At 39.5% G+C, this 24,279-nt stretch overlaps 2 protein-coding genes across 7 annotated transcripts in view; one reads left to right on the top strand and one right to left on the bottom strand.

The window, feature by feature from the left end:
• Positions 1-14,283, bottom strand: part of nbeal2 (neurobeachin-like 2) — a 42,678-nt gene extending 28,395 nt beyond the window's left edge. For 2 of the 6 annotated variants that reach the window (XM_044117673.1, XM_044117674.1), the window contains exons 1-9: positions 13,696-14,283; positions 4,879-4,967; positions 4,564-4,728; positions 3,695-3,776; positions 3,258-3,370; positions 2,923-3,005; positions 1,339-1,424; positions 921-1,224; positions 48-154 (exon numbers count right to left, since the gene is read on the bottom strand). In XM_044117673.1, the coding sequence (XP_043973608.1) occupies positions 48-154; positions 921-1,224; positions 1,339-1,424; positions 2,923-3,005; positions 3,258-3,370; positions 3,695-3,776; positions 4,564-4,728; positions 4,879-4,967; positions 13,696-13,770 (1,104 nt within the window). In that variant the 5' untranslated portion in view covers positions 13,771-14,283. Of the gene's footprint in view, positions 1-47; positions 155-920; positions 1,225-1,338; positions 1,425-2,922; positions 3,006-3,257; positions 3,371-3,694; positions 3,777-4,563; positions 4,729-4,878; positions 4,968-5,929; positions 6,079-12,616; positions 12,729-13,695 lie in introns of those variants that run through there. The other 4 variants (XM_044117679.1, XM_044117675.1, XM_044117677.1 and 1 more) reach the window with 4 other exon arrangements.
• A 1,664-nt stretch (positions 14,284-15,947) lies between these two features.
• ccdc12 (coiled-coil domain containing 12) lies at positions 15,948-24,246 on the top strand. Its single transcript, XM_044117672.1, has 7 exons — positions 15,948-16,116; positions 18,903-18,976; positions 22,476-22,555; positions 22,637-22,698; positions 22,781-22,815; positions 23,263-23,339; positions 23,864-24,246. Exons 1-7 carry the CDS (start codon positions 15,991-15,993, stop codon positions 23,941-23,943), a joined length of 534 nt encoding a protein of 177 aa, XP_043973607.1. The 5' UTR covers positions 15,948-15,990; the 3' UTR covers positions 23,944-24,246.
• Positions 24,247-24,279: the final 33 nt, after the last annotated feature.

Raw genomic sequence — 24,279 nt, 5'->3', positions numbered from 1 at the left:
ATAATAAGAATGGTGACAGAATGACACAGATGGGCAGCAAGTCGCACCTTGCTGTTCTGAATCAGTCTGAGGATGTGCTCAAAGCAGTTGTTGTTGAGGAAGACGGCCTGCAGGACGGGTCTGTCGGCGCACTGCAGGATCTCAGGAACAGCAGCTAAAATAAATAATGAAAATTGTTGACTTTTGACCTCTTGTGCAAATATCTCAATAAATTAGAATACCATTAAAAAGCTAACTAATTTCAGTAATTCAAAAAGCTACACCCACATATGAACACAGACCAAAACACACAAAACATGATTACTGGATCATAAGACGTTTGTAATCCAAATAGTTAGGACATTGCTAATTCTGAAACCGTTATTGGTTCAGGAGAGGCTTAACAGTCCTGAAGCTAAGAAATGCAACAGTTGCAGGCCATTTCCAGTACATCTGTGTGTGTGGTGGCTCTTGAAGCTCAGACTCCAGCTAAAGTTCAGACCCTGTGGTTGCAAAATTTGGTTATTTCTCTGGTTTGTGGTCCTTTTGTATTATGCTTTTATCCCCTCCAAAAAAGCTGCCATTAATATACCGGTACTTGAATGCACCACTTTAACAGCCATCCTGTATAGCGATGACCTTGCATGACTTAAACGTAAGTCAAGGACTGTCTGCTAGACTAGAGACAAATCAAAAAATATTTTCTCAGTTGTTTAATCTGGTATTGTAATTTTGTGAGAAACATAGTTTTTGCTATTTAGTTCTAATCATCTAAATCACCAAAGCTAAAATCCTGAAATATTTTACTCTGTGTGTAATGAGTCAATGTGAGTGTTCTAATTTAAAATACTAAAATCAAAGTTTTTGATCAAAGTGATTGAGATTCACCCGCACTTGGGACACAGCTATGCCACATAAATCTGCAGTAGTGATGCCCTTACTCAGCATTTGGCTCTGGAGTAATATCAGGCTCTCTTCCCAGCTCTGCCTGTCTTCCTGGTCACTGCTGAGTGGGCGGTTCCAGTTTAGGAGTTGGAAGTAGCTCTCCAGTATCGTCTTGATCTCCACCTGCCGCTCCACAGGACTGCTGGAATGCAGGAGGTGGATCATCGCTGTCAGGCACTGCAGCGTCAGCCGAGGGAGCTTTGTCTCTTTAGATTCGGCAGAGATCCGGCAGCACCACACCCGCAGGACGGAGAACAGGTCCTCAACAGACTGTGGGCTGATGGAAAGGAGGCCATTTTTCTAGAAATAATAAAATAAAATAAAAAAAGGAAGTTAGATGAACTTTGCAACCCCTCCTCTTTTTTTTTTTTTTTTTTTTTTTTTAAATGTAAATAAGACAGATTAGTTGCTGACCTTCCCCCCACTGATGACAGCACCTTGGAGATGAACCAGTCTGAGTATAAGGAGCTCTGGGATATTTTCACTATCCTGGAGACTCTCTGGATGAGGAAAAGAAATCAACACAGTGCATTTAAGACGAGGCAGAAAAACGAACACAGGAAAAAAAAACAAAAAAAAAACATACATACATTTCAGCTGACTTTATTTCAGAAACACTAAAATATTAAATTACAGACATAAATATTCAAAGTAAATAATAGTGAGATGGGAAAATAAAATATTACCATTCAGTGAATGTACAAAAACATGTTTAGCTACTAAGGACATGATTCACCTCTTTCATCTAAAATGTCAAATTTAGCTAAAAATGCTCCACACATGTACAACAGTGTGTTTAATGTTTTTTTTATGACAGAGTGACCTAAATAGGTTTTGATGGTAACTGAGAAAAAAAAAAAAGAGACACTGAAAGCTACAAATAATCAAATTAAATTATGCAGAAAAAGTCAGAGACTGACTTGGCTAAAGATTTATGCCTTTCGGCTGAGTCATTCATAAACTCAATAATAAAAAAATATATTGCAATAGCATCAAAACTTGAGAAGCACATATCAAAATATTTTGTCCTATATCTGATCTACATATTTTTGCTTTCGGTTTTGTCTTTCAGGTGAGTATAACTTCTCTTTAAGAACTTATTCAAAGTATTTTTCTGGTTCTCAAGCAATAAGTGGTCATTGACCGTTTATGTTAGAAGCAGGGGCAACATCACACCATGTGACACGTTGTGGACCTCTTTAAAACAAAGACAAAATGATTACATGATGTACAGTTTGACATATCATATTAGAAATTTATCTTAAACATCTTACTGATGCTAAAAATAGCAAACTTTGAGTCATTTGACTGTCACAACATTCATAGCAAAACAAAAAAAAAAAAGTGTTATAATGAGAAAAAGATCTGCATTTTTGGGTTTCCAATCAAGAAAGCACCCTTCAGTGGTACTACTAAGCAGTGGTCACATCTGCTGCATAATTTTTGCATCATTTCTGAGTATCTGCCACCAGTTCACTTCAGCAATCTCCATCTCTGTAATAAAACTTTAGAGGAACCCCGGCTTGACCACCAAGACTATTGTTTTTTCTTTTCTTTTGTAAAAATGTTCCTGCTGCGACTTCTTTCTCAAAAAATAAACCCCCTTAATTGGTTAAACATTATATAAGTGGCCCTTAGCATTTCCAATCAAAGCCTGCCATTACAGCATAATCCTCTTAAAGACTTGTACATACTTCAACTGGCCCAAAATGAGCTTTCCCACATGGCTTATAGATCAGCACTTGCTAATCAAATGGAATTATGTAAAGACAAACCTGATAAGTTGATGGAGGACAACAGAGTTTTAACCTTAACTGAACCAAAACAGGTCGGACCAGATCGGAATGGGCTTAATGCTGTTTATAAAACATCAGGATGTTTTTTGGGGGTTTTTTTTATGTTAGATGTAACAAGAAATGTAAGCATTTGAGCAAAAACATTTTGACTGTCGAGATTTGTGAGGTCTGACAAAGACCAGAGATGCTGGTTGTGTCTCACCGTGAAACAGAGCAGGCAACTCTTCAGGCAAGGCCAGTGGGGAGAACTTGTACTTGTTCCTCTCCAGCAAACTCACCTCCTCCCTGCAAAACACAAATCCTTGAGTCATCGCCATCCTATCACGCCTCAGAATCAACAGGCGATTTTCACTAATGCTTGCTGGTGCAAAGTTTGGTTTGTTTTCAAGGCGTAGGGAGCCACAAGTTGAGGTGTTACACATCGCAGAGGGTTGGGCAAGACAACGTATTCACAAGATAATCTTTGAGACTTTGTGTGACGGAGTCTCACCTCCTACGCAGTCACACTCTGAAGGGTAAGACAACAGACACACTCACCCTGCCAGACGTCTCCTCCACGTCTGATAAGGGTCAAACAGACTCTCGCAGAGCACCAGTCCATACTGAACCACCTGCTCCAGTGATGACTTCTCTCCTTGTCCCTTCTTTAGCTGTACAAACAAAAGGTTTGTGCACAAGCACTCATTTTCCATTCAGCCTCAGTTTTCAGGTACACCTGTTGAAAGTCTTTCAATGTGCAACAATTCCAGTCCTTTGAATAGAAGGTCAAACACACACCCACTTGTCTTTCACTCTAAACTAGATTTGTCACTTCAGGGAGAGGATGCCACAAGCTACAGATATGATGAATTCACTCAGAGTTTATTCTCGCTTTGATTTGACTTTTCTGGGATTTGCAGGCTGTACATGCTGAGCATGTCTGGTATGCGAGTCATAAATCAACCACTTATTTCTTTTGTTTCAAAGGATCTTACCTGCTCCAAACAGAAATTTAAAAGCTTGATAGTTTCAAAAACAAAGCTGGGTGTCTTTTCAGGATCGATGTTCTCCATGTTCCTAGAAGAAGGCAGAAATGAATGCCGTTTTTAGAAACATTAACTAATAGCTTAACTGGCATTTAGAAAATTTTGATAACCCTTTGTGGGGCTGTTTTGCTGATATTGGTACCGATCCTTTCCATAAAGTGAATCGAATTAAAAGAAGTAGGACTAACTCTTCAGAAGGACTTAATTCTTCGGATTCACCTTAAGCAGCTGACAATTCAACACTTGAACTCACCCAAGTGCTCCAACAGAACAACAATCGCACATCTAACACTCATCGCATTAGACTTTGAAATGGATAAAATGGGTTAACATTAGGGTAGTGGAAATCCAAGATTGCAGCCATACTAAAAATGTTCAGACTATGGTTAAAAGTCTAGTCTGTGTAGGACATCAACGGATTTAAATTAGCTTTAACAGTCTGTCTAAAGGAGCTGATCTATGTCAAGATGAGTTATTCAAAAAAAATTTTCTGATGACTACAAAAAGTGCATGATTGAAACGCAACTTGCAAATGAATCTTTTACCAAATATTTCTAGGGATGTATGCATATATTTAAGCATATACAAAGCAAATTAGAGAAGTCAATCAGCATTTGTATCACAGGCATTTTTTCTTTACTGTTTAAGGATTTATAATACTACCATGAACAATAGCTAAATCTGAAACTTCTAACCAATTACTTCCAAATATTTTATGCTGTGTTGCATTTTGGTCACTTAGACAACAAACGTTGTCAAGCAACTCTAAGACGACCCCAGCAGCTACAAAATATGCACATAAGGATTAGAGGTCTCACCTGCAGACGATGATAAAGAACTTTATAAGGAGCAGCGGGTGTGGCGTGTTGCCATTGTCCTCGGTGGCGCTGGAGAGGTGGAGCGCGCTGTGCCATAGCTGGGTGCTGAGGAACACCAGGACCTCCCTGGGGAGCAGAGGCACTTCTGAGCTGCTCTCCTCCAGCCTGGGAGAAAGGCGGCAGAGGACAAAATGAGGAGAGGGAGAAACGTGCACTGGGGTGGCACTGTGCAACATAAACACGTCAATGCACCTGCCTTGTGGGAATGCAAATCAGCAGCAAGGTAGTTTAAGATTTTCAACTGTTACTACCCACCTCCGAGGCTCCAGAGAGTGTACATCGATGAGCCGCTCAAAGGATGCCACGAATGCCTCAAGCCACTGCTGCAAGTAGCTTACATCTTTCTGCAGGACAAAAACAACACATGCGGAGAGTGAGTTAACAATACATTCAGAGATAATACGCATGTCTGAGAATGCTATGACTAGTCTGAGCAGCAGAAATTGACGACCTGCGGCCGAAAAGATGGCAGTGACTAAACCTTTTGACCTGTTTTTGAAACAGGATGTTGCAAATAAATGTGACACGAACAGAGGAACGCATGAGGCAATTCTTTCCTTTTACAAAAGGACAAACAAAATCATCCCTGTCTTTCAAAGCCCACATCTGTCACAGCACAGAGTAAAACTCAGAAGTCTCTGTTGCTATTTCTTTCAAGATGGACATCTTGATGAGAGGACTTCTATGTTTCTAGATCCTTTGAAAGTCATGTGAGTCAAGGATGTTTACAGATGCCTGTTATCGTGGTTTCAATCAGTCTCTGCAGTGCAACATATCCTGCCAATCATCCCTTCAGAAAACAGTCGCATAAATTCACGTCAGACAAAGTAGGTCTTCATGCAAACAGCTTAACTCTTAACGTTCAAAAACGGCTCCATATTAGGCTGAAAGTTAATGAGCCCAGATGAATTAATTAAGGAGAACTACTCTGCGTTTCAAAGTGAAACTACACAACAGAATGTGCAGCAGCAGAACAACCTGAACATGTTGATTGGATGAGCATACCAGCCACCACCGTTGCTGATTTGGGACACAGAAGCTTCTCAAAAGCAGGCTGTGAGAAGAAAGATGAGTCGCTTTGGACGTACTTACTCACTGTTCATAAATAACACATGGAACACGACACGAGGAGCAACAACTCATCTGGTATTTCCCTTATCTGACAGGCATATACAGTATATAATCTTTGCTAGAACACTACAATAAAACAACTTTTGATCCAACATGCATTCAGTAAGACAGATGTACTTTTCTTTGGCATCTAGTAAAACTCTCAAATACTCCACTATTGTTAAATTAGCCTTACCAACTGGCATTGATTTGGGTGCCAGTCCATCTCTCATTGTTTGAGTCTGAGCAGGGTGCCAGGTTCCAGCGAACCCAGTCTCTGGTGAAACCTGCAAAGCGGACAATAGCAGGCAGCTCGGCTGCTGCACTTCACTCCTCAACCAAACTCGGGCGTCTAACTCAATCGCCTCTTGTCTGCTAACGTCAAGCAAGCAGCCAGGAAATTACATGTCACTTTAAGTGAAGCTCATTTCCTTCATACTCGGCTTCCTAGTCAAACCCCTTCCTCTTTTGGTTTGTGCTGCAAGCAGCAATGGAGGTAGGAGGCCTCTGTCAAAACTTCCCACAGCAACAACAAAGAATCGGGCCCACGTTATGCTTTTCCTAAATATAACATCAAAAACATGTCACAGGACAAACAGGGTTATTTTTTTTTTCTCATTTGGGTAAAAAAACAATAGACAACTGTCTTTTAGAATGCCCTAACTTGATGCTAAGCATCAGATCTGTGTTCTGATCAAGCACATTTTTAAATGATAATCATTCAGCTGTCTTAATAAACCCTGTTCCCACTATCACCGTTTTCATTCCCTGTAGGGGTCTATTTATGTCTTCAAAACTGTATTATAGGAAGTGCACATTGTGTGTGGTTGATCAAAAGAGTAGGGTTTTTTCACCACTTATAATAATGTTTAAAGTGTAAGACGGTTCTGTCTGTCTCAGCTTCCTGTTTGTCTATAATTTGAAGGAGAGGTGGACAGAGAGCTGTTGAGGCACCAGTCACTTACGACATTCAGAAGCACAGATATTACTAAGTGGAACAAGTTCTGTAGGTTTTCTTTGCACACAATTAACATGAGTAGCACTGAATTATGAACAAGATTAACTGTCAGAGGATTATATCACAATAAAGATTATATCACAATAGTGTACAAATGCTAACACTAGCTTAGCACTTCAGCTATCTGCTATAGATGAAAATAATGACAGCACTGAAACTTTCAGCTGTGGAGGCAGATATGGGATTAGAAACTAATAAAGCTTTCTTCTGCTTTAGATTAAATTAACCTAGCTTTCTGAACGTAGTTAAACTGCGATGGAGCAGAAACTCTGGTTAGGACACCATATCTGTGGCTGTTGAGAAAAATTAATGGGGGCAATTTTAGCATCCAGAGCATTTTTTTATGATTTAGCCAATGAGGTTTCAAGCATATGTTTGGCATTAATTACATTGCATTCAATGATGTATAGGACAGGGATACGGTATTGAAAGCAAATTGATAAAACTGGAGTAGACAATGAATCCACTACGTATATTGTTGAACCAATCGACTGAATTCAATTATGAAAGGCGAAGATAATCTTTATCAACACTGCAGAGCATGACCTCAGTGGAGTGACCTCTTCTTTTCCCAAATGTGTAGAAACAGGAGTTACATCTGATCCAGCAACCAACAGCAACCAGTGTCAGATTGTTACTAATGCACCAATTTATGCACGGCATAAATGCAACCCGCTGCATTGCAATCAATCAAATTTTATTCATATATTACTTCTCATACACACATCAATGGAAAGAGCTCTACAGATTCATAACAGCAAACCTCCAATCCAAATAAATCCCCATCTGGATTAAAAAGTCATTTTCAACAGAAATATACACATGCCCACCCAAAAAACAGACACCCCATCATTCATGCCAACACACTTTTAAATACAATGAAAAACTATTTTTTTATTTAGCAGGAGCAACACTGCCGATGAGCTAACAACAAAGGAAATAAAAAATTTGAATCACAAAATAATAAATAAATAAAACTAAATGTGATTGCAAACATGTATATATTCAGTGAAATGCAAATTAATGAAATAAATTAAAATATAATAATATTGAAAAATGTAAAATCAATTCTTGAACTATAAACACATTTAAGAATGTAATTTCTATAATTAATTTCTGAATAAAAACAAAGTAAATATATTAGTAAAGGAAATACACAAACTTGAAGGGACAATAAATCTATGTTATTCTGCTGGATGCTACTGTAATTCCTCTCTGGTTGCACTGCCTGAAAACAGGAAGCTGCTAAACAGCCCATTGTTTTTCTTTCCAGCATCTGGACAAATAGGTATCTGGGATCTGAGAAGGGAAGCGGCAAGGACATCAGTAGAAGCTACGATTCAGTCCTCGACGATACTCATGGCAGAGTTTGAGTTTTAGAACAACATTTGTCATTTGCTTATGCTGAAGCCTCGCCCTTAAGAGAGTAATATAGGATGTAGTTGATTAAGCTTTATGGTTTGGAAAATATTGTCTTACATATATGTGGGGTGCAACTAAAGCCCATGTAGCATGCTTGGCTTTCCAGTTTTATGTGAATGTCACATTTCTACTCCGGCCTGAGTTTGCCCTGGACGTCTTGTTGTAAGTTCAGTTGGAAATTTTACGAAATATGTATAGTTTTAAGTCTGATAAAAAAAGAAGAAGAAAAAGAATTGAGATTCCAGGTAGGAAGTGAGACCAGTTCGCTAATGAGAAGCAAGACAAAACTGGCTCCACCCGTTAAGAAATCCTTCACAAAGTTCTCATTGATTAGCCTCCCATGAGAAAAAATTACTGCAGTCGTATCCGATTCTTTCCCTGCACATTACTCGGAGCAAGAAGCATTTGATTAAGGTATCTTAATGGGATATTTACTGACACAGATATTAAAGCCAAAGTCCTAAATAGGGATGCGAAACGAACCCTGCAAACTGTGTTATTTAGCAGTTTGTTTTTTTGCACATGGCCAAGCAGCTGTGCTTCTCTGTGCTGCTTGGCATTCTGCTTCGCTCCGGCTTCCTGCACAAGTGAAAGCAAAGAGGACTTTGATTTTCCTGGTTGGCGGCTCTGTTGGTAAACAGAGGAGGCCGTGGCTCATGGTGGGTGCCGGGGGGGTGGGGCAGCAGGGATTCGATCACACAACTTTCATCAAAAGCTGCAGGAATGGTTGCTGCTGCAGGTTACATTCAGAATCAGGTGAACGCGGCAAGATAAGTAATGTCATTTGTTCAGTTCTCAGAGGGATCCAAGGGGGATGGTTTCACAGCTGTGCCGATGAGTGGCAGTCGGGTTGTCGCTGTGGTCTGGTTTTGCCTCTAAGGGCTTTAATTAGTCCCCTCAAGTAAGAAAACACAGAATAATCACAGATTGTTTTTCTGCGAGCAGGAAATCTTTTGGATCACCACTAATCGTTAGGAAAGATGCTTATTTGTTCCTTTATTCTCATTCTATGAACATCTGGAGGGCTATGCTTCAATGTTGTATCTGGGTCATTTTCTCAATGCAAAACCCAAACAGCTTATTTATCAGTAAACTCTAAAGGTGAATGACTGTTTGGTAAGGAGTTGTCTGGGCTAAACAAAGAATATGCAATACAACATATAAATGTATCAGCCAATAAATAACCATCAGATAAAGACCTGCAGATAAGGATAAGTTTTGTTCGGTTGTGACTAACAGGGCAAAGCTCATCCAAGCTTGGTAAAATGGGACAAAGTATATAGCTTTACTTAAAAGGTCATATAAAAATAGATATGTAATTTTCCTAACTGACTTTGACTTTGATAAAAATAGCAACAATAATTAATTTCCTCTATAGAGGAAGTGGAATGATCATCAACTGTGACTTGCAAAAGTACCCACTCTCCCTGAACCTTTCATATTTTGCTGCATTGCAATAACAAAGATGTAATTTATTAAGACTTTTATGTCAGACCAGCACAAAGTAAGGCATAGTCATCACCTATATACCTTTTAAAAAAGCCAACTTACTTAAGAAGCCCATACCCTTTAACACTTCTTTAGGCACAATCTGAGAAGGTTAAGTTTGTCACAATTTGATCTGCCTTTTCTTTGCCTGTAAGGGATAAAAACTAGCATAATAAATGAGAATAAAACTCCTGAAGCAATGCCAGCAGGACTGGTTTTAACCTGGCAAGATTATAAACAAGAACTGAAGCCTGGCTCTGCTATGAGGGTCTGTTAACACAACCATAGGTTTGTTTAGCACTTAACTGCAAAACCCAGGGAAAACTCAAGAAGCATTTAGAGTGTAAACGTCGTATCTTTACAGTGGCCCCTGAGTTATTTATTGACCTAAAGTATGTGAAGGATGCATGGGATGATAAAGAAAGTGGGAGGCTTAAAAAAAAGCAAACATTAAGAAAACCATCAATAGAGATAATTTGTTATTCAGCGCCTGCATGTTTGATGACTTTTATGGAAAATTTTTCTCGTTGCATCAGAGCGTCTTTTCAAACAATCTACAGAAGTCGGTGATCTAGAAAGTCCTAAGAGGGGTGTGTGTTTTCTCACACAATTGAAGGAAACAGCTCTTTTTTTCAATGACAAGCCTGTGCAAGTCGTGCTTTTTTATTGCAAGTACGTGAAGGCTGAGAGCCTTCAAGTCCTAAACTACTACAGAGAGACAAACAGCTGAAATGATGCATCTAAAACCAGTAAAGCATGTCGTCCATGGGGACTCTGCATGAAGATGCTGAGGGTTCGTCAACAGTTTTAATAAAAGACTCAACAAAGCCCGGCTTTGCTGTGCAGGTCAACGTATTTACTATAGTCAAATCTCTCCTTGATGTGTGATGAACCAGACCTGTGAGTCAGCAAAGGGATGTGTCCAGTTGAGAAATGATTGTCTGTGCCAACTCACCTAACAGGCAGATAACAAAAGCACTAAACACAATGGTGTGGTAGCCACTAAAGGAGACGCTGGGGAATCAGTTCTGCTGCTTCTCTGCAGCCTCTTGTGTTTCTATGCTGCGTGAATCACATGAAGTGGTTGCATCAGACATGAGTTATATCCTTTACCTCTACCATCTGAGTAGACGAAAAACAAACACTGATGAGAACAAGTGTTGAATTTTGGTTTTAAAAAGACTTTTATTAGCCATTTTTTAAATTTATAACAAGGAGAGTGGAACGGCACAGATAGCCAAGATGCACCTTAACAAGGAAGTGGTCTCACACACACAGAGATGTTAGACAACTCTCACTCAGAGGAGTTTCAGGGTACGGTAACTCCTCTGCACCAAACACCACAAACACACGCCTTAACTCTGATTCTTTCTAGAAACAGACTAAGACAGCAGTGCAGATTACCAGCTGTTGTGTTTCTTGCACAACCAGAAAGCTCAGCACATCTACAGCTGTCTATGCAGCAGAAACCCAGAGGGGGAAATAAAAGAGTAGATTAGAGAATAAGAAATCCTTTGGGATCAGCCAAAAATGATAAAGACGACTCATTTGATAATATGTTGTGCAAGAAGTCATACACTAAAGCTCTGATAGGTGTGGGCTAGTTTACCTGAATCAAGATTTACTGTGCCCTGCTGGTCAGCTGGAAGGAGATTCTATTTTATTCTAACTAATAGAAAGGATAATTGTTGACAGTGAAGGTGTTGAAGCTGAACTCATTAAAGCAACAAACATCAAACTGTGCGCTGAAGGGCAAATAGTTTTAAATTAAAGAAATCAGAGCATGAAATGCAGTTTTGTTTTAAATATTTGAGTAAGTACCATAATAAAAGAGTAAAAACAGACAATGTTTACTGCTGTAGTGAACATACCTGACTTTTGATTTTCCAAATTTTACTGCCATCTTCTCAAATGTCTTTTGGATTATAGGCTGTGATTAAGCCTGACGAAACTACATAGATAAAAAAAGAGTCTTAATGAAATTTTTTTAATTGTCAAAAATGCAGATCTGCTGTAAAGAGAGAGAGCGAGTGAGAGAGGAAGAGAGAGAGAGAGCGCAGGGCTGTCCTCAGGCAAAGAAGCAGATTGCTAAGACATGAAATAATAATAAATGAGTCACTGCCCATTCAGAGCCAAGCTAAGCGGAGATGTAATCATTATTCAGAATCTAGGTTTCCAGAAAATGTATAAACATGAGGTTAAAAGTAATAAATGATGATCTACTGTGGAGTTAAACAGACTCTATGCCTAATTTTTCCACAAATGCAGTGGCTGTCAAATAACTACCACTGGAGTAAAGGTTTTCCAGTCATACTTACTGCCATGCTAAAAATTGCAGTACAATAGATCAAGATTTCACAAGTTTGTTGAGTCATTTCATTAGAGGGTGGGGGAATAGAGACAGATCTTAATTGCTACCAATTAGAGGCTGGTTGAAGAATAGATCTACTCAAGCATTCAATTCTTACTCAGAAACTGGTTAAGGTCAAGTTCAAACTTCAGATGTAAATGTTCCTGATGGACTGTTAAACCCAGGAATCAAGAGCTAATTATACCAAGTTATACCATTTAATCAGTTTCTATTCTAGCTTATTACGAGCAGGATCTGGGGTGTTGGCATGTCCTGGTAACTGTCTCTAGCAGTCATCATCACAGGGCAACACAAGGTGAAAATGGGACAAGTATGGAAGCAGACACTAACAACTGAAGGTATAGTTTAGAGCAGGGGTCTCAAACTCCAGTCCTCGAGGGCCGCAGTCCTGCAACTTTTAGATGTGCCTCTGCTGCAGCACACCTGAATAGAATAATTAAGGCTCTGGAGAACTGATCTACACAAGGTGGAGGTAATTAAGCCATTTCATTCCAGTGTTTTGTACTTGTGGCACATCTAAAAACTGTGCCACAAGGACCTGAGGACCTGAGTTTGAGACCCCTGGTTTAGAGAGAACAATTAACCTCACATCCATGGAGTACCAGAGGAAACATCCATAGATGGAACTCCACACAGAAAGCTGCTGAAGTGTTAGAGCAGGGGTGGGCACTCCTGGTCCTCGAGGGTCAGTGTCCTGCAACTCTTGGATGTCTCCCTGGTCCAACACACCTGAATCCAACAGCTGAATCACCTCTCAAGTGCAGTCAGGTTCTCCAAAGTCCTGCTAATGACCTCATTATTTGACTCAGGTGTGTTGAAGTAGAGACACACCTAAAAGCTGCAGGACACCGGCCCTCGAGGACCAGGAGTGCCCACCTCTGTGTTAGAGTGATGGAGAATAGTATAACACAGTGCAGCCCCTCCCCACCTGTTGCTGCATGTGCCAGACAGCTAGCAGAAAGAAGGCTTCAACAAATAAAAAGTACAACTTTGACTCTTGGGAAATATTTCCAAGTACTAAGAACACAGAAAGCCATGATATGGAAACTGAATTATCATCACCCTTCAGTTTGCTAAGCTAATATTTTGCAATATTTTACAACTGGCAACTCTGAATTATCAGATCATGTAGGCCTACTGGCCCTACATTATAGCTAACAAACTTTTAGATTTTGGCTAGTAATAGATTGGCACCAATATTCCATTAAAAATAGTGATTGCATCCCATTTTTAAGAACATTGTCATACTGATGCAACATGTTTCAGTGAGGAAGACAGACAGCCAGGTAGGAACAGGAACAGGAAGTAGTTCCAGAAACACCTGCATCGCAGGTACATGATCTAATTAACTTTAAGATGTGTTTCAGTAGCAGTTTCTTCATGACTAGAGGTGAAAAGTCTCGGAAGTGTACGAAAACGACACACGATGCTTGTATGGTTTACACAACGCAACCAAAGTCACAAGGTAAATAAACAACGTTTATTAAACGCTGTTTATAGGCGAGCGGGCGAAAAAGAACCGATTTCCTCATATAAGCCAGACAACTAACCACGGGGCTCACAGGCCTGATTGTTATGCGTTTATCGGCTCTGAGTAACTCCGAAGTTCGGGCACAGGAGCAACAACAGGTGTCATCGTCGGCTCTTCCGCACTCGCACTCACCTTTGTGTAATACAACATCCACAGCTCGTACAGCCTTTCCTTCGATGCCATTCCGCCGCCTCTGTGGTTGCTCATCACCTCCTCGTGTATATTTCTCTTTTTCTTTCAAAGAATCATGCGAGCGGCGTCTGTCTGAAGTTGCTTCCTAAAGGCAGGCGGACGCGGCGCGCTCCTGCCAACCATTCCTGCAAATGTCCAACAGAGGTACACAAATCCGAATGATAGAATAAATAATTGAAAAAGAGCTCTCAGTGTCCAAACGCAAAGTTATCAGAAAACGCGGAAAAAACACCAAGTCGCTGACTCGATCCCTTGCCGAAACTGTGCAAGCACAGTGGAGGAAAATGCGTGGAAATATACGCCCGGAGAAACACCCATGTATGTCCGCAGTTACAGCGAGCTTGTTGCTGTATGAATCCTGCTGGAGAGGGCTCCCGCGGAAGAAGCGAGAGATGCCATCCACTCTGGACTCAGAAACGGCAGCGCTGCCCGTTTTGGAATCAGCTGCTTTCAGAGGGCGGACAAGAAGCGACTGATCATCAACTACTGTTAACAAGACCATAAATTCACTGGGAAGTTGACTGGAGATCATGCTCACAGGTAGACTGATATTCTTAAAGACACATGCACAAATAAACACGGGCTTAACCAAACACTGCCAAACATCAGCAGCAGACAAGTCTACCTGTTCAAAAAAGGAAAATAGAAATCTAAAAGCAAATTCTTTACAGTAGAAAGAATCAGGGCCATTTTTGCGGGCCGAGGAACGTGTGTTTTTGCACAATAAAGAGCCAACAGCTGAACTTCAGACTCCATTATCAACTTGTAATGGTTCCCTATTGCTTATTACGTTGTATTAAACAAGACTGTAATAAACAGCAGATGCTTTTGGGAATAAAAGGCCATTCATAAAATTATCTAGAAATAAAAATGAAGAAATAAAGAGATAATTGTTGTGCACAGCTAAAGGATGAATACTGAAATTAAAACGTATTAGGTTTGAAAGCATGGGTTAGGTAGAGGGTGCATTTTATTTTTTTGCAGGAAGTCACAACAAATTTGTGGAAGACTAACACAAGGTGAAGTAGGAGATGACACATTCTGAAATTGTTTATTTTAAAATTCTGAAAAGTGTGGAATGTGTTTGAAATCAACCCCCATTACTCTGATACCCCTAGATGAAACCTGCAAATAGAATAATTACCACTCTGCAAAATTGCTTAGTGTGGAGAAGGAAAAAAAACATGTTAAAGAAGGCATACAAATTTCAGACTTTTATAAGAAGGTCTTTAGGTCATGTGAGTCTAGAATGAGCTTTTTCACCTACATGCAAAATGATTGATAGAAGCCTAACACAGTAATTGCAAAGATGGAAGGAAACGGGAAAATACGTCACTTCTAAATGTTCAGCACTGGTAGAGGCATAAAGCAAAAGCTTCGTAGCTTTAATTGTAGCAAAAGGTAGTTGCACAGTGTATTGGGTCAGAGGAGATGGTTTAAAAAGCATGCCACACCTTTCAGGTTTATATTTATAAAAAAAAAATGTTTGCATAGGTTTGTTTTCTTTTTCTGACAAGAGCATCTTTCAGTGGCTTTATTGAACCGTTTCTTTGTGTTGCTTGTGCAACACATTTAGTGTTGTAGTGATCCATGGAACATACTCAAGATAAATAAAACTATATTATTTTATTTTGATTTTCAGCTTTTGTTAAGCTGTGAATCTCATTTGAAACTGGAGTTTATTTATTTATTGACTGACCTTGAGCTTGTTTTCCCCTGAGGTTATCTTTCTAGGTTTTTCAACATCACCATGACAGGGTTGGGTTGTGACACGCTAATGTTAATCACCAGAAACACGGACCCAGTGCAGCTTGAGGAAGCTGAATTACTATGGCAATGGCCTACATTCCTAAACAAGACCTGACACTGTGACCATCAGCAAAGGTTACAGTGAGGCGGTAATATTTGCTTACATGAACTTGAATATAGAGCCTTTGTAAAATGTAATTGAATAGTAAATAATTTGAGAAAAAATAACTTGTCATCTACGCAAAATAATACAAATGCAAATATTATGTGGAGCAAAACATTAATAAATGTGTGTGTGTGTGGGGGGTGGTATTTTCAAGACAATACCGCTTTTGTTGTTTTACATAGATGCAAAAATTACAATGGTTTCGTTGTTAATTGGGGGGACATTTGTTTTCAAAACAAAATCACATGAGCAGGCAACAGACCGTCCAAGTTGAAGCGCTCGACGGGCGATTTTACGCCCTGCTGTAACAGGGTCTGTTAATGGATGTCAGAGGGAGTCGAGCGGCGTGTGGAGAGATAAACATGGAGAAAAACGTCGGGTCGCTTCAGGAGCAGGCTCTGAAGAGAAAAGAGAGACTCAAAGCGCTGAGGGATAAAAAACTTCACGTAAGTCCCTCTTCTAGCTTGGATTAATATTTGAGAATTTGAACACAGTTAAGAAAATCGTACTTTTTTAAGCTAGGTAACGTTACCAACTTAGCTTCAGGCTAACGTTAGCCAATGAGTTGAGGCAAGGATGTAAAAAATTATTCTATTTTATTTAAATACATTGTGTATGTGTTTGCATAGTTGTTCAGATATTAAATTAAGATGAGTTTAAGTCAAATTTGATTTTGTAATCGCCGTTGTGTGGCATATTTTATCTTTTTCTTGCAGCGCTGATTAGCTAAGCTAAATGTTTTAAGTTCTTACCTCTATATGCTGGATGATTATACTGAAGGTTGCTTTGTCCGTTCACATTGCTTTATGTTGCACCCATATTAACGTTTTTCGGCCACAACATTGAAAACCTGATGTTCACTTGAGAAAGATCAGATTAAACTCACGGTGTATTTGATCACATTAAATTTGTGACAGGTCGTATTACATCGTTCATTTAATACTAGAATGCATAGATTTAGTCAAGACAGTCCCTTGTATTATTATTTTTATTTTTTTTATAAAAATCTACGAGGCAAGCAGTTTTTCCAATCTCCCTTTACCCAATACCCTCAAATAAAATCTAATACAAGAAGTTTCCTTTAGAAGTCAACATATTTGTAATTAGATTCTACCTGGATGTATGTACTGTCAGTATAAATAGATAAATCTGCTTTTATTTCAATGATCCCTTCTGAAAGTAGACCTGAATTTTGAGTTGAAATTAAATACCACCTGTAAATCATGCTTGTAAAACGCCCTGGGCAAGTTGATATCACCCTGAATTACAAAACCTCAAAGAATGGATTGATGGAAAAAAAATAAAATAAAAAAATCCAGATTTTCCAAAATTATTTCTTTTTAAACAGAAAACTTCATCAATCCATAAGATAAATTCAACACATAGTCCTACATAAATATAAATTAGTGTAAGAATTAATTTACATTAATCTAAAGTCTATAAACCTGTAGTGCCTTCTGACCCCAACTTGAAAGTCCTTGCATTAGAGAAAAAATAAATAAAACATTTTTTGAAAGAAGAAAAAAATAATAATTTAAACGGGCGTGGAAAACAAGCAAGTTGACAGTAGGCTCACAGTGGATGAGAAATATGTAATATGTCAGTATTTTTCCATTAGTGGTGAGCCCTTTTACAGAGGAATGTGATTATACTGCTTTAAGTAGTTGAAGTTATGGATGTTTTCTGAAGTCTGGCATTGGTTTATGGAACTAAATGTCTATTTTATTTAGCACCAAAGTTGTATCTCAGCGGAAAACAATTGTTGCCGTTTTATTCACATGCACAAACAGTTTAGGCACTGATTCAGTTACAACTTCACTAAATACAAACTTTTTCCAGTTATCACTGTGCTCACAACATGTGTTGCACTATTGGCATTTATCTATGTCTTCCCAGAAAAAAAACAAAAAACATAGAAAATAATAATAATTACTATAATTATAATAATCTTTCCCATTTATTTAGCATATTTGAATTAAAACATAATATATTGCGTTAGAAAATCAACAGGACAAATTATTCCAAGAATAAAGGACAAGATTTAGTCTCAAACCTAATATTCAAATCTAATATGGCTGTAGTAATAAACAATTTATATGCATTTCTAGAATGCATTCTGTTTTAAAATCATAAATGCATACACAACATGCATTTGCGCTTTAATGTTTGGTTTCAGAGTAACAGTTTAGATGTTCTCAGCCAAGTTACGAGTTGCATCAACTGGTAGATGTTACTGATTTTCTGACCTGCAACTTTAAGCAGGATAAGTAGGGTTGATTGTATTTCTAGATCCTGATCCACATCCAGAGGTAAATGGCCGGTAACAGAAGTAACCACGGAGACTTGTTCTCGGTTCACTTCACTGGGTGGGCTTAATGTTTGCTCCACTTCATCTCTGAGTGAGATCTTCTTGAAGCAAAGATGATTTTCAGTTCCTCATTGGGGTTGCAGTCTGTGTTGAAACATTTGACAGTTACAGTATTTTTGCTCCACTACGGTCATCTACATGTTCTAGAAAGGGATGTTTGTAGAAACCTTATTCAGTGTGCCACCCCGCCCCTCCTCATCCTCTCTTTTCATAAGATCCTGTGATATTGCAATGGTTGATAAGTGTTTCCTCCAGTCTGCAGTTGTTGTCCTTCTGTGCTGCACTTGAATTAGAAGTCACTGCCCAGAATTGTTCAAGTAGGTGGACAGGAAGCCTCTTCAGGAAAATAGAGTCTGGGAGGGGTTTGATTTCCTTTCTTGCAAACTTTGAAATTTAGTTCAATACATTTGAGAGGTGGAGGGGGCTTGCTTTATAATTTTTGTAAATGAGTTTTGTAATTTGTCTCACTTGATTACATGTGGATAGATTTTGTGCAGAAAATACATTTGCTTTTTTTTCCCACCAGTACATAAAACATCCACATTTCCAGATTAATATATTATGTTTTTTTACTCAGAAACTTCTAAATAGGTCAGCACTCTAAGCAACAAAGTTCAAAATGTAAATGTGTTATTTGACTCCCAAATCCCAGGACATTACAAACACTCATAATTATGTTTGTCTATGCAAATGATGGTTTGTGGGTCTCCTGTGACAGACCTAAATTAAGATGATTCATGTGTTCTTTAAAAAAAAAATTGGGAAGTGTCTTATTTTTTCATGGCTGAATGCAGTGATTCTTATTTTCCTGTTTGCTGTCATGCTATTTGCTAAAGTGGTCCTGCTGTGCTGATGTGTCTGTAGGGACATGAGCAGGAAGATGAGGAACCAGAGAGCAAAAAGGCGGCACTAGAGGAGACTCCTGAAGAAAAGCACAGGTTGGACCTCCTCTCCCTGCAGAGATGCTCACGATTTGTTTGTTTGGTTTGCATATTGCTGTTTCTTCAGTGTTTACTTCTTCTTGCTCTACAGTTTAGACACAAACGGAACTGAAACTAAACTTGATGTGCAAGATCAGAGCCTTTATCAGCGCTTTAATCGCCTCGCCACTGCGTGTCTGTCTGTGTGTGCAGGTTGTGAGATTGGATGTTTACACTGGGCTTACACACAGCCTGGTGCCATTAGCAGCTCAAATATTGTGCAGCTCGCTCGACTTCATATTAGCTGTTGGTAAGGAGGGAGCAGCCATCTTTCCTGTCCTACAGGACCTTTTTTTTCCTCCATTGTTTATATTTAATGACTTTGCTCTAAAGGCACCTGAAGGAGTGCCGCAGCTTTTCCTCCAGTCCAACAAGACAGGTCTCTCCGCCAGGGTGAGAATAGCCTCAGGGCTTACAAACATCTTTAGCGTTTGGGTGTAAAGAGTGTCAAATATATTCTGTGTTTTGCAAACACTGACACTGGTCTGCAATATGCTGTGAGTGTATTGTATCTTGTTATCAGCATTAAAGTTTCATAGGAGATCGAGTTGCAAAAGCAGGTTGGTTCGGGGAAAAAATAAATTCTTCTTGTCCCTTCGAGGTTTCTATTTCTTTGTTTTCTGACATTTTGTTCCAAGTCTACTCCACAAGATGCACCAACTATGCCTTGCAGCTTTTCTTGTTGCATCATGTTGGGTGTGGCTAAAACTTCAGTTCTCTTATTGAGAAAGATGGGCGAGCAGATTCCAAGTTCCTCGAGTTGACGAATTACATTCAAACTTGAACGCCTTCGAAATCTTCCTGTTTCATGTTCGTGCTTGCCGTGTTGTGTGTTAAAGTAAAGTGGCTGAGTATATGCTGGCCTGATATTATTGTAAACACTTGAGCTCTACTGCTGGCCTTCCTCCTCAGCAAGAGTTTTCTCAGAACATTTAGAGAGAGCCCCTCTCAGCTCATGCTCCGAATTTATCACAGTTTCACTTTGATGCCACTGTCTGCTTGAGGTGGAAATGTGTAAAACACACCCATCAGCGTTTAGAAGCATTTGAACTTAGTGAGGGCTAATGACAAAAAAAATAAATAAAAATTGCTGGATCTCTTGCTACGCGTTTATTTTCAGGTGTGGGAGGAAGAAAGGACTTAATAGTGATGGAGATGGTGTAAATTTCAGCTTAAATATTAATGGACACAACAGGGTGATTCTTAACAATGTTGACGACCTTCTGACCTTCAGCACCACACTAAAAGGTTCAGGTTTCCATTTGCAGGTACGTCAAAATAAATGCAAGAATTTGCATTTACCTATTGAAATTGTTGGAATTATCTAAGCTCCTCTCCACAGAGATGAGAATGAAATTTAGTCAGTGATCGGAAGGTTGTAGGTTCAATTCCAGCTTCCTCCTGCCACACGTCGATTGAAAACCGTTTCAAAAATGCAAAATATTTTTTTATCATGATGTTTTCTTTTAATGAAATACCAGAGAAAGGGACCTGAGTTTTCTGCTGCTGTTTGCAGCATTGAGTAATGTAATCCCAACCATACCTGTTCCTGCACACAGTCAGTCAGCTGGCTGAATGTGATCTACTATGGGTTTTTTTTATACATCACAAGAAAAAGCATAAACACTCGTGTGGAAACTAAGCTGCCACCAGCAACCACAGTTGGAAAGCTAAGAGTCTTTAAATATGAGGATGACAAAAATAGCAATAGTACAAATAAGCATATTTACTTAAAACTACTAGTAAACTTTATTCAGTATTTTTCTGAATTCTATGAATCAAAACCAAAGTGATAAATATGTTATGTTAACAACAATAAACAATATGTTAGTTTTAGCACTGCAGTATTTTTACCCAGAATGTCATCTTATATAAGTCCATGTTTACTCTTGATATGAAAAAACAAAAATCTTATATGGGAGCTGATTCAAACCGTGACGCTATAAAATTTCACCTACAGACTAAAAGATCCAGGTTCTGGGTAGAGGTGTTTGAAATGAGCCTGATCTCTTTGGCTCAGCCTTAGCATAATGTGAGGAACCCCGTGTAGAGCTGCTGCTCGTCTGGAACAACATCAGTAGAGTTGCTTCTGTCGGGATACTTCCTGGACCCAACCCTTTGGAGATTTTCCAGGCATGTCCCACCAGAAGGAGACCCCAGGCTCGATCCAGAACTCACTGGAATAAGTGTGTGTTCGTCCTGGTTTGCCGTTTCTCAAGATCTCCCAGAACCAGCTGAAGAGAGTGTGCTGGGTAAATGTTAGGTTTCCTTCTTTGACCAGCTACCTCCATGCCCCTTTTTGGATAGCCAGACACCACGGCTGGATGAATGTTAAAGACAAGTTTTACCAGTCCTCTGATTATCCCTCCATTCATTGGGATCGGGTTATAAAATTGTATCTAATCTATCATTTGCATTTTTGTTTCCACACACAGTTCTAGTTTTAGGGGACAGTATTGAAGCAACAATTTAAGCTCCAGTCAACTTTGGCAGCAACAGGTGTGGGAGGGGAGGGGAGCACTGTCCTTCTCTGTGTCATAAAGTTGCAGAAACCTTTCTTTAACTTGGATCCATCATTAAAAGCAGTATGATAGAAAAGGTGTTGAAGCCGTAACTGAATACATGTACCCAGCTGATCCCTGGTCAGTTGTAGAAAGATGGGAGATAACGTTGGGATAAAGAAAGCTGGGTTACACGTAGTCTACTTAATGCCAGTGAAGTGTTTGATCAAGCTGGCTTGCATAAGACATTTTTATTATTATTAAAGTGACAGTTCTTTACTCAGTCCTATTTTGTTTGTTTTAACAATTAAAGCAATGTTTACATTTTTCTACCACTGAACCAGCCGCGTAAGCATCTGATCCGCACACACACGCACGTTTGCATAAACACGGGTCCCTCTGTCAGCCGAGAGCAGCAGGATCCCTGCTAGCTTTTTCACCCGTACCCATACAAGGCATTGGGCCGTCCGACAGAAGGAGTGTGGTGGATCTATCAGGAGCGCAGCGTGTCAAGCTTCATCCCAGATCCACGCTAAGCTCTGAGCAGCCTCTAAGTCTGTTGTGCCGTGCTTGTTAACCTCCGCCTCTGGACCCCTCGGTGGGATCCGCCAGAGACGTCGGCTAAGCTCGCCAAGAATCCCCTCTGTGTGGAGCCGTGGTGAAAGACGCAGCCGTTCTGCATCAAGGGAAGAATTCCTCAGCTGTTTTCTGCCCTCCGTGCCCAGGAGCAGGTGGAACATGTTAATCAGAAAAGCTTGCTGGTATAAATGGGGACATTATACTCTTACCGCCCCCTTTTTTTTAGACATTAGATGTGCAGCTGTGCGGGGATTTCAGATGGTCCTTTATGTTCTTTAATTTGCCTACACTGCCACCTGCTGGAAAATATGTTTGTAAATTGTAAATATGTTCACTAGTTTTGGAGTTTTTTATTTATTTATTTTTTATGTTTTCAGAGAGCTGAAACTGAGGAATTACACTCCGGAAGATGAAGAGCTGAAGGATAGGCAGGTACCTAAAGCCAAACCAGCTTCAGGTGAGACTTTTGGATTGAAAACAAGCCTTTGGTGCTGCAGAAATTAGATGTGCTGAAAGTGATCATGTTCTTTGGTTGCAGTGGAAGATAAAGTAAAAGATCAGTTGGAGGCAGCAAATCCTGAGCCCATAATCGAAGAAGTGGTGAATACTTACTTTTGTTTAGATCTGTTTGACATTACTAAAGCATGTTAAGTTGTCTAATTTACCTTGTTTCTACCTTTAGGATTTGGCCAATCTTGCACCAAGAAAACCAGATTGGTAAGCCCCGTTTTGAATCAAGGTTGTACAATGTCTATTAAAATAGTCATAGCTGTTGAAACGTTTCACATTTTGTCCAATTATAATCATAAACCTCATTGTGTTTTACTAGAATTTTATGAGCTACATGTAAAAAGTATCCCTGCAGTATGATGCCACCATCACCGTGGGGGTACTGTATTAGTTTTCCATTACAAAGGCTGTTTTACATTCAGCACAAGAATTTCTAGTATACTCTTGTCTTGTCTGAGCACTTTCTTCTTGTTTTCTCTACATGGATTTGTAGACAATGGGTTGCAGTTTAATTTATTTAGAGGCACCAGAATATTATTGCCAAAAATTGTCATTTATGGTCAAATTTAAAAGATAAAATGGAAAAGAAACTGTACATTAGAAGAATTTATCAAGAACTCACCATGTGTTTTCCTTTTTTTTCTTAATCGTCAGGGATCTGAAGCGTGATGTGGCAAAGAAACTGGAAAAGCTGGAAAGGCGAACGCAGAGAGCCATCGCCGAGCTCATCCGTTAGTATCAACCACTTTGTTTCCGCTCTTTATCGCAGGATGCTGCAAAGATAACCATGTTTGTGAGGACTGTGAATTATTAGGCTAATTGCTCTGTGACTCCCAGATGTTATGGGGGCTTGGAGGACTCTGATAACCTCAGATGTCTGATTCCACTGCTGATAAGTGAGCAGCAGTCCAAAAATAGTTGGATTCTGTCAGGGAAAAACGATACTGATTTTGAATTTTACCACTATTTTAGATACAACACTTCTCACTTATACTTAAAACGCTTCAAGAGGACATGCTGTGAGTTAGCAGGTGCTACAATAGCCGAGATACTGTTGATGTAAATAAAAATGTTCTAGTTTTAAATTCAAACAGACACCATGAACGATGAAATTCTGCTCATCTACTCATCATCTCGCAGAAAAAAAAACCCTAACCACACTGGGTTTTAATTGGACCTGTGGTCTGATGTTCCTGTTTTGATGAATGAATATACAGGTGGATCAGACTGACTGTGTTTGTGTGTTTCTGTCCAGGGGATCGGCTGCGAGGCAGTGAGGAGGAGCTGGCAGCGGCGGTGGGGGCTGTAGGAGCGGAGGAGGGAGACTCGGACTGAATACGTGATGCGACGGGGAAACTAACAGAAACTGTTCACTGTGCTTTCAAATGCGAGCTGCACACGTTGGTTTCATCCTGCAGAGGACAGGGTTGGATGTGTTTGTTTTTTTTTCTCACCTTCCTATGAGTCATGTGTTTCATATATGGTTTCTGAAGGTGTGTGTTATATAATGTTTTTTAAACATTTGAAATAAAATGGCTGTTTTTTTTATGTCTGAATTTCTTTGTTAACATAAATAAAGCTAGTATAGAAGATGTTTGGATTAAACATCGGTTTGTAAGCAGAGACTTGAGTTTGTGCTTCTCCCAAAGTCGAAATGAAGAAGAGCAGAAA

The sequence above is a fragment of the Gambusia affinis genome, linkage group LG05 (assembly GCF_019740435.1).
Source record: "Gambusia affinis linkage group LG05, SWU_Gaff_1.0, whole genome shotgun sequence".
NCBI classification, from domain to species: Eukaryota; Metazoa; Chordata; class Actinopteri; order Cyprinodontiformes; family Poeciliidae; genus Gambusia; species Gambusia affinis.
Note: the sequence above shows the minus strand (reverse complement) of the source record. Positions and strands in the feature narration are given on the sequence as shown.

What these genes read in the sequence shown, in the direction of transcription:
- ccdc12 (XM_044117672.1), top strand. Translation starts at nt 15,991, where the DNA reads ATGGATGTCAGAGGGAGTCGAGCGGCGTGTGGAGAGATAAACATGGAG. An exon ending in TGAGGGATAAAAAACTTCAC is followed by an intron (nt 16,117 to 18,902) that starts GTAAGTCCCTCT and finishes ATGTGTCTGTAG; the next exon opens with GGACATGAGCAGGAAGATGA. An exon ending in AGCCCATAATCGAAGAAGTG is followed by an intron (nt 22,699 to 22,780) that starts GTGAATACTTAC and finishes TTCTACCTTTAG; the next exon opens with GATTTGGCCAATCTTGCACC.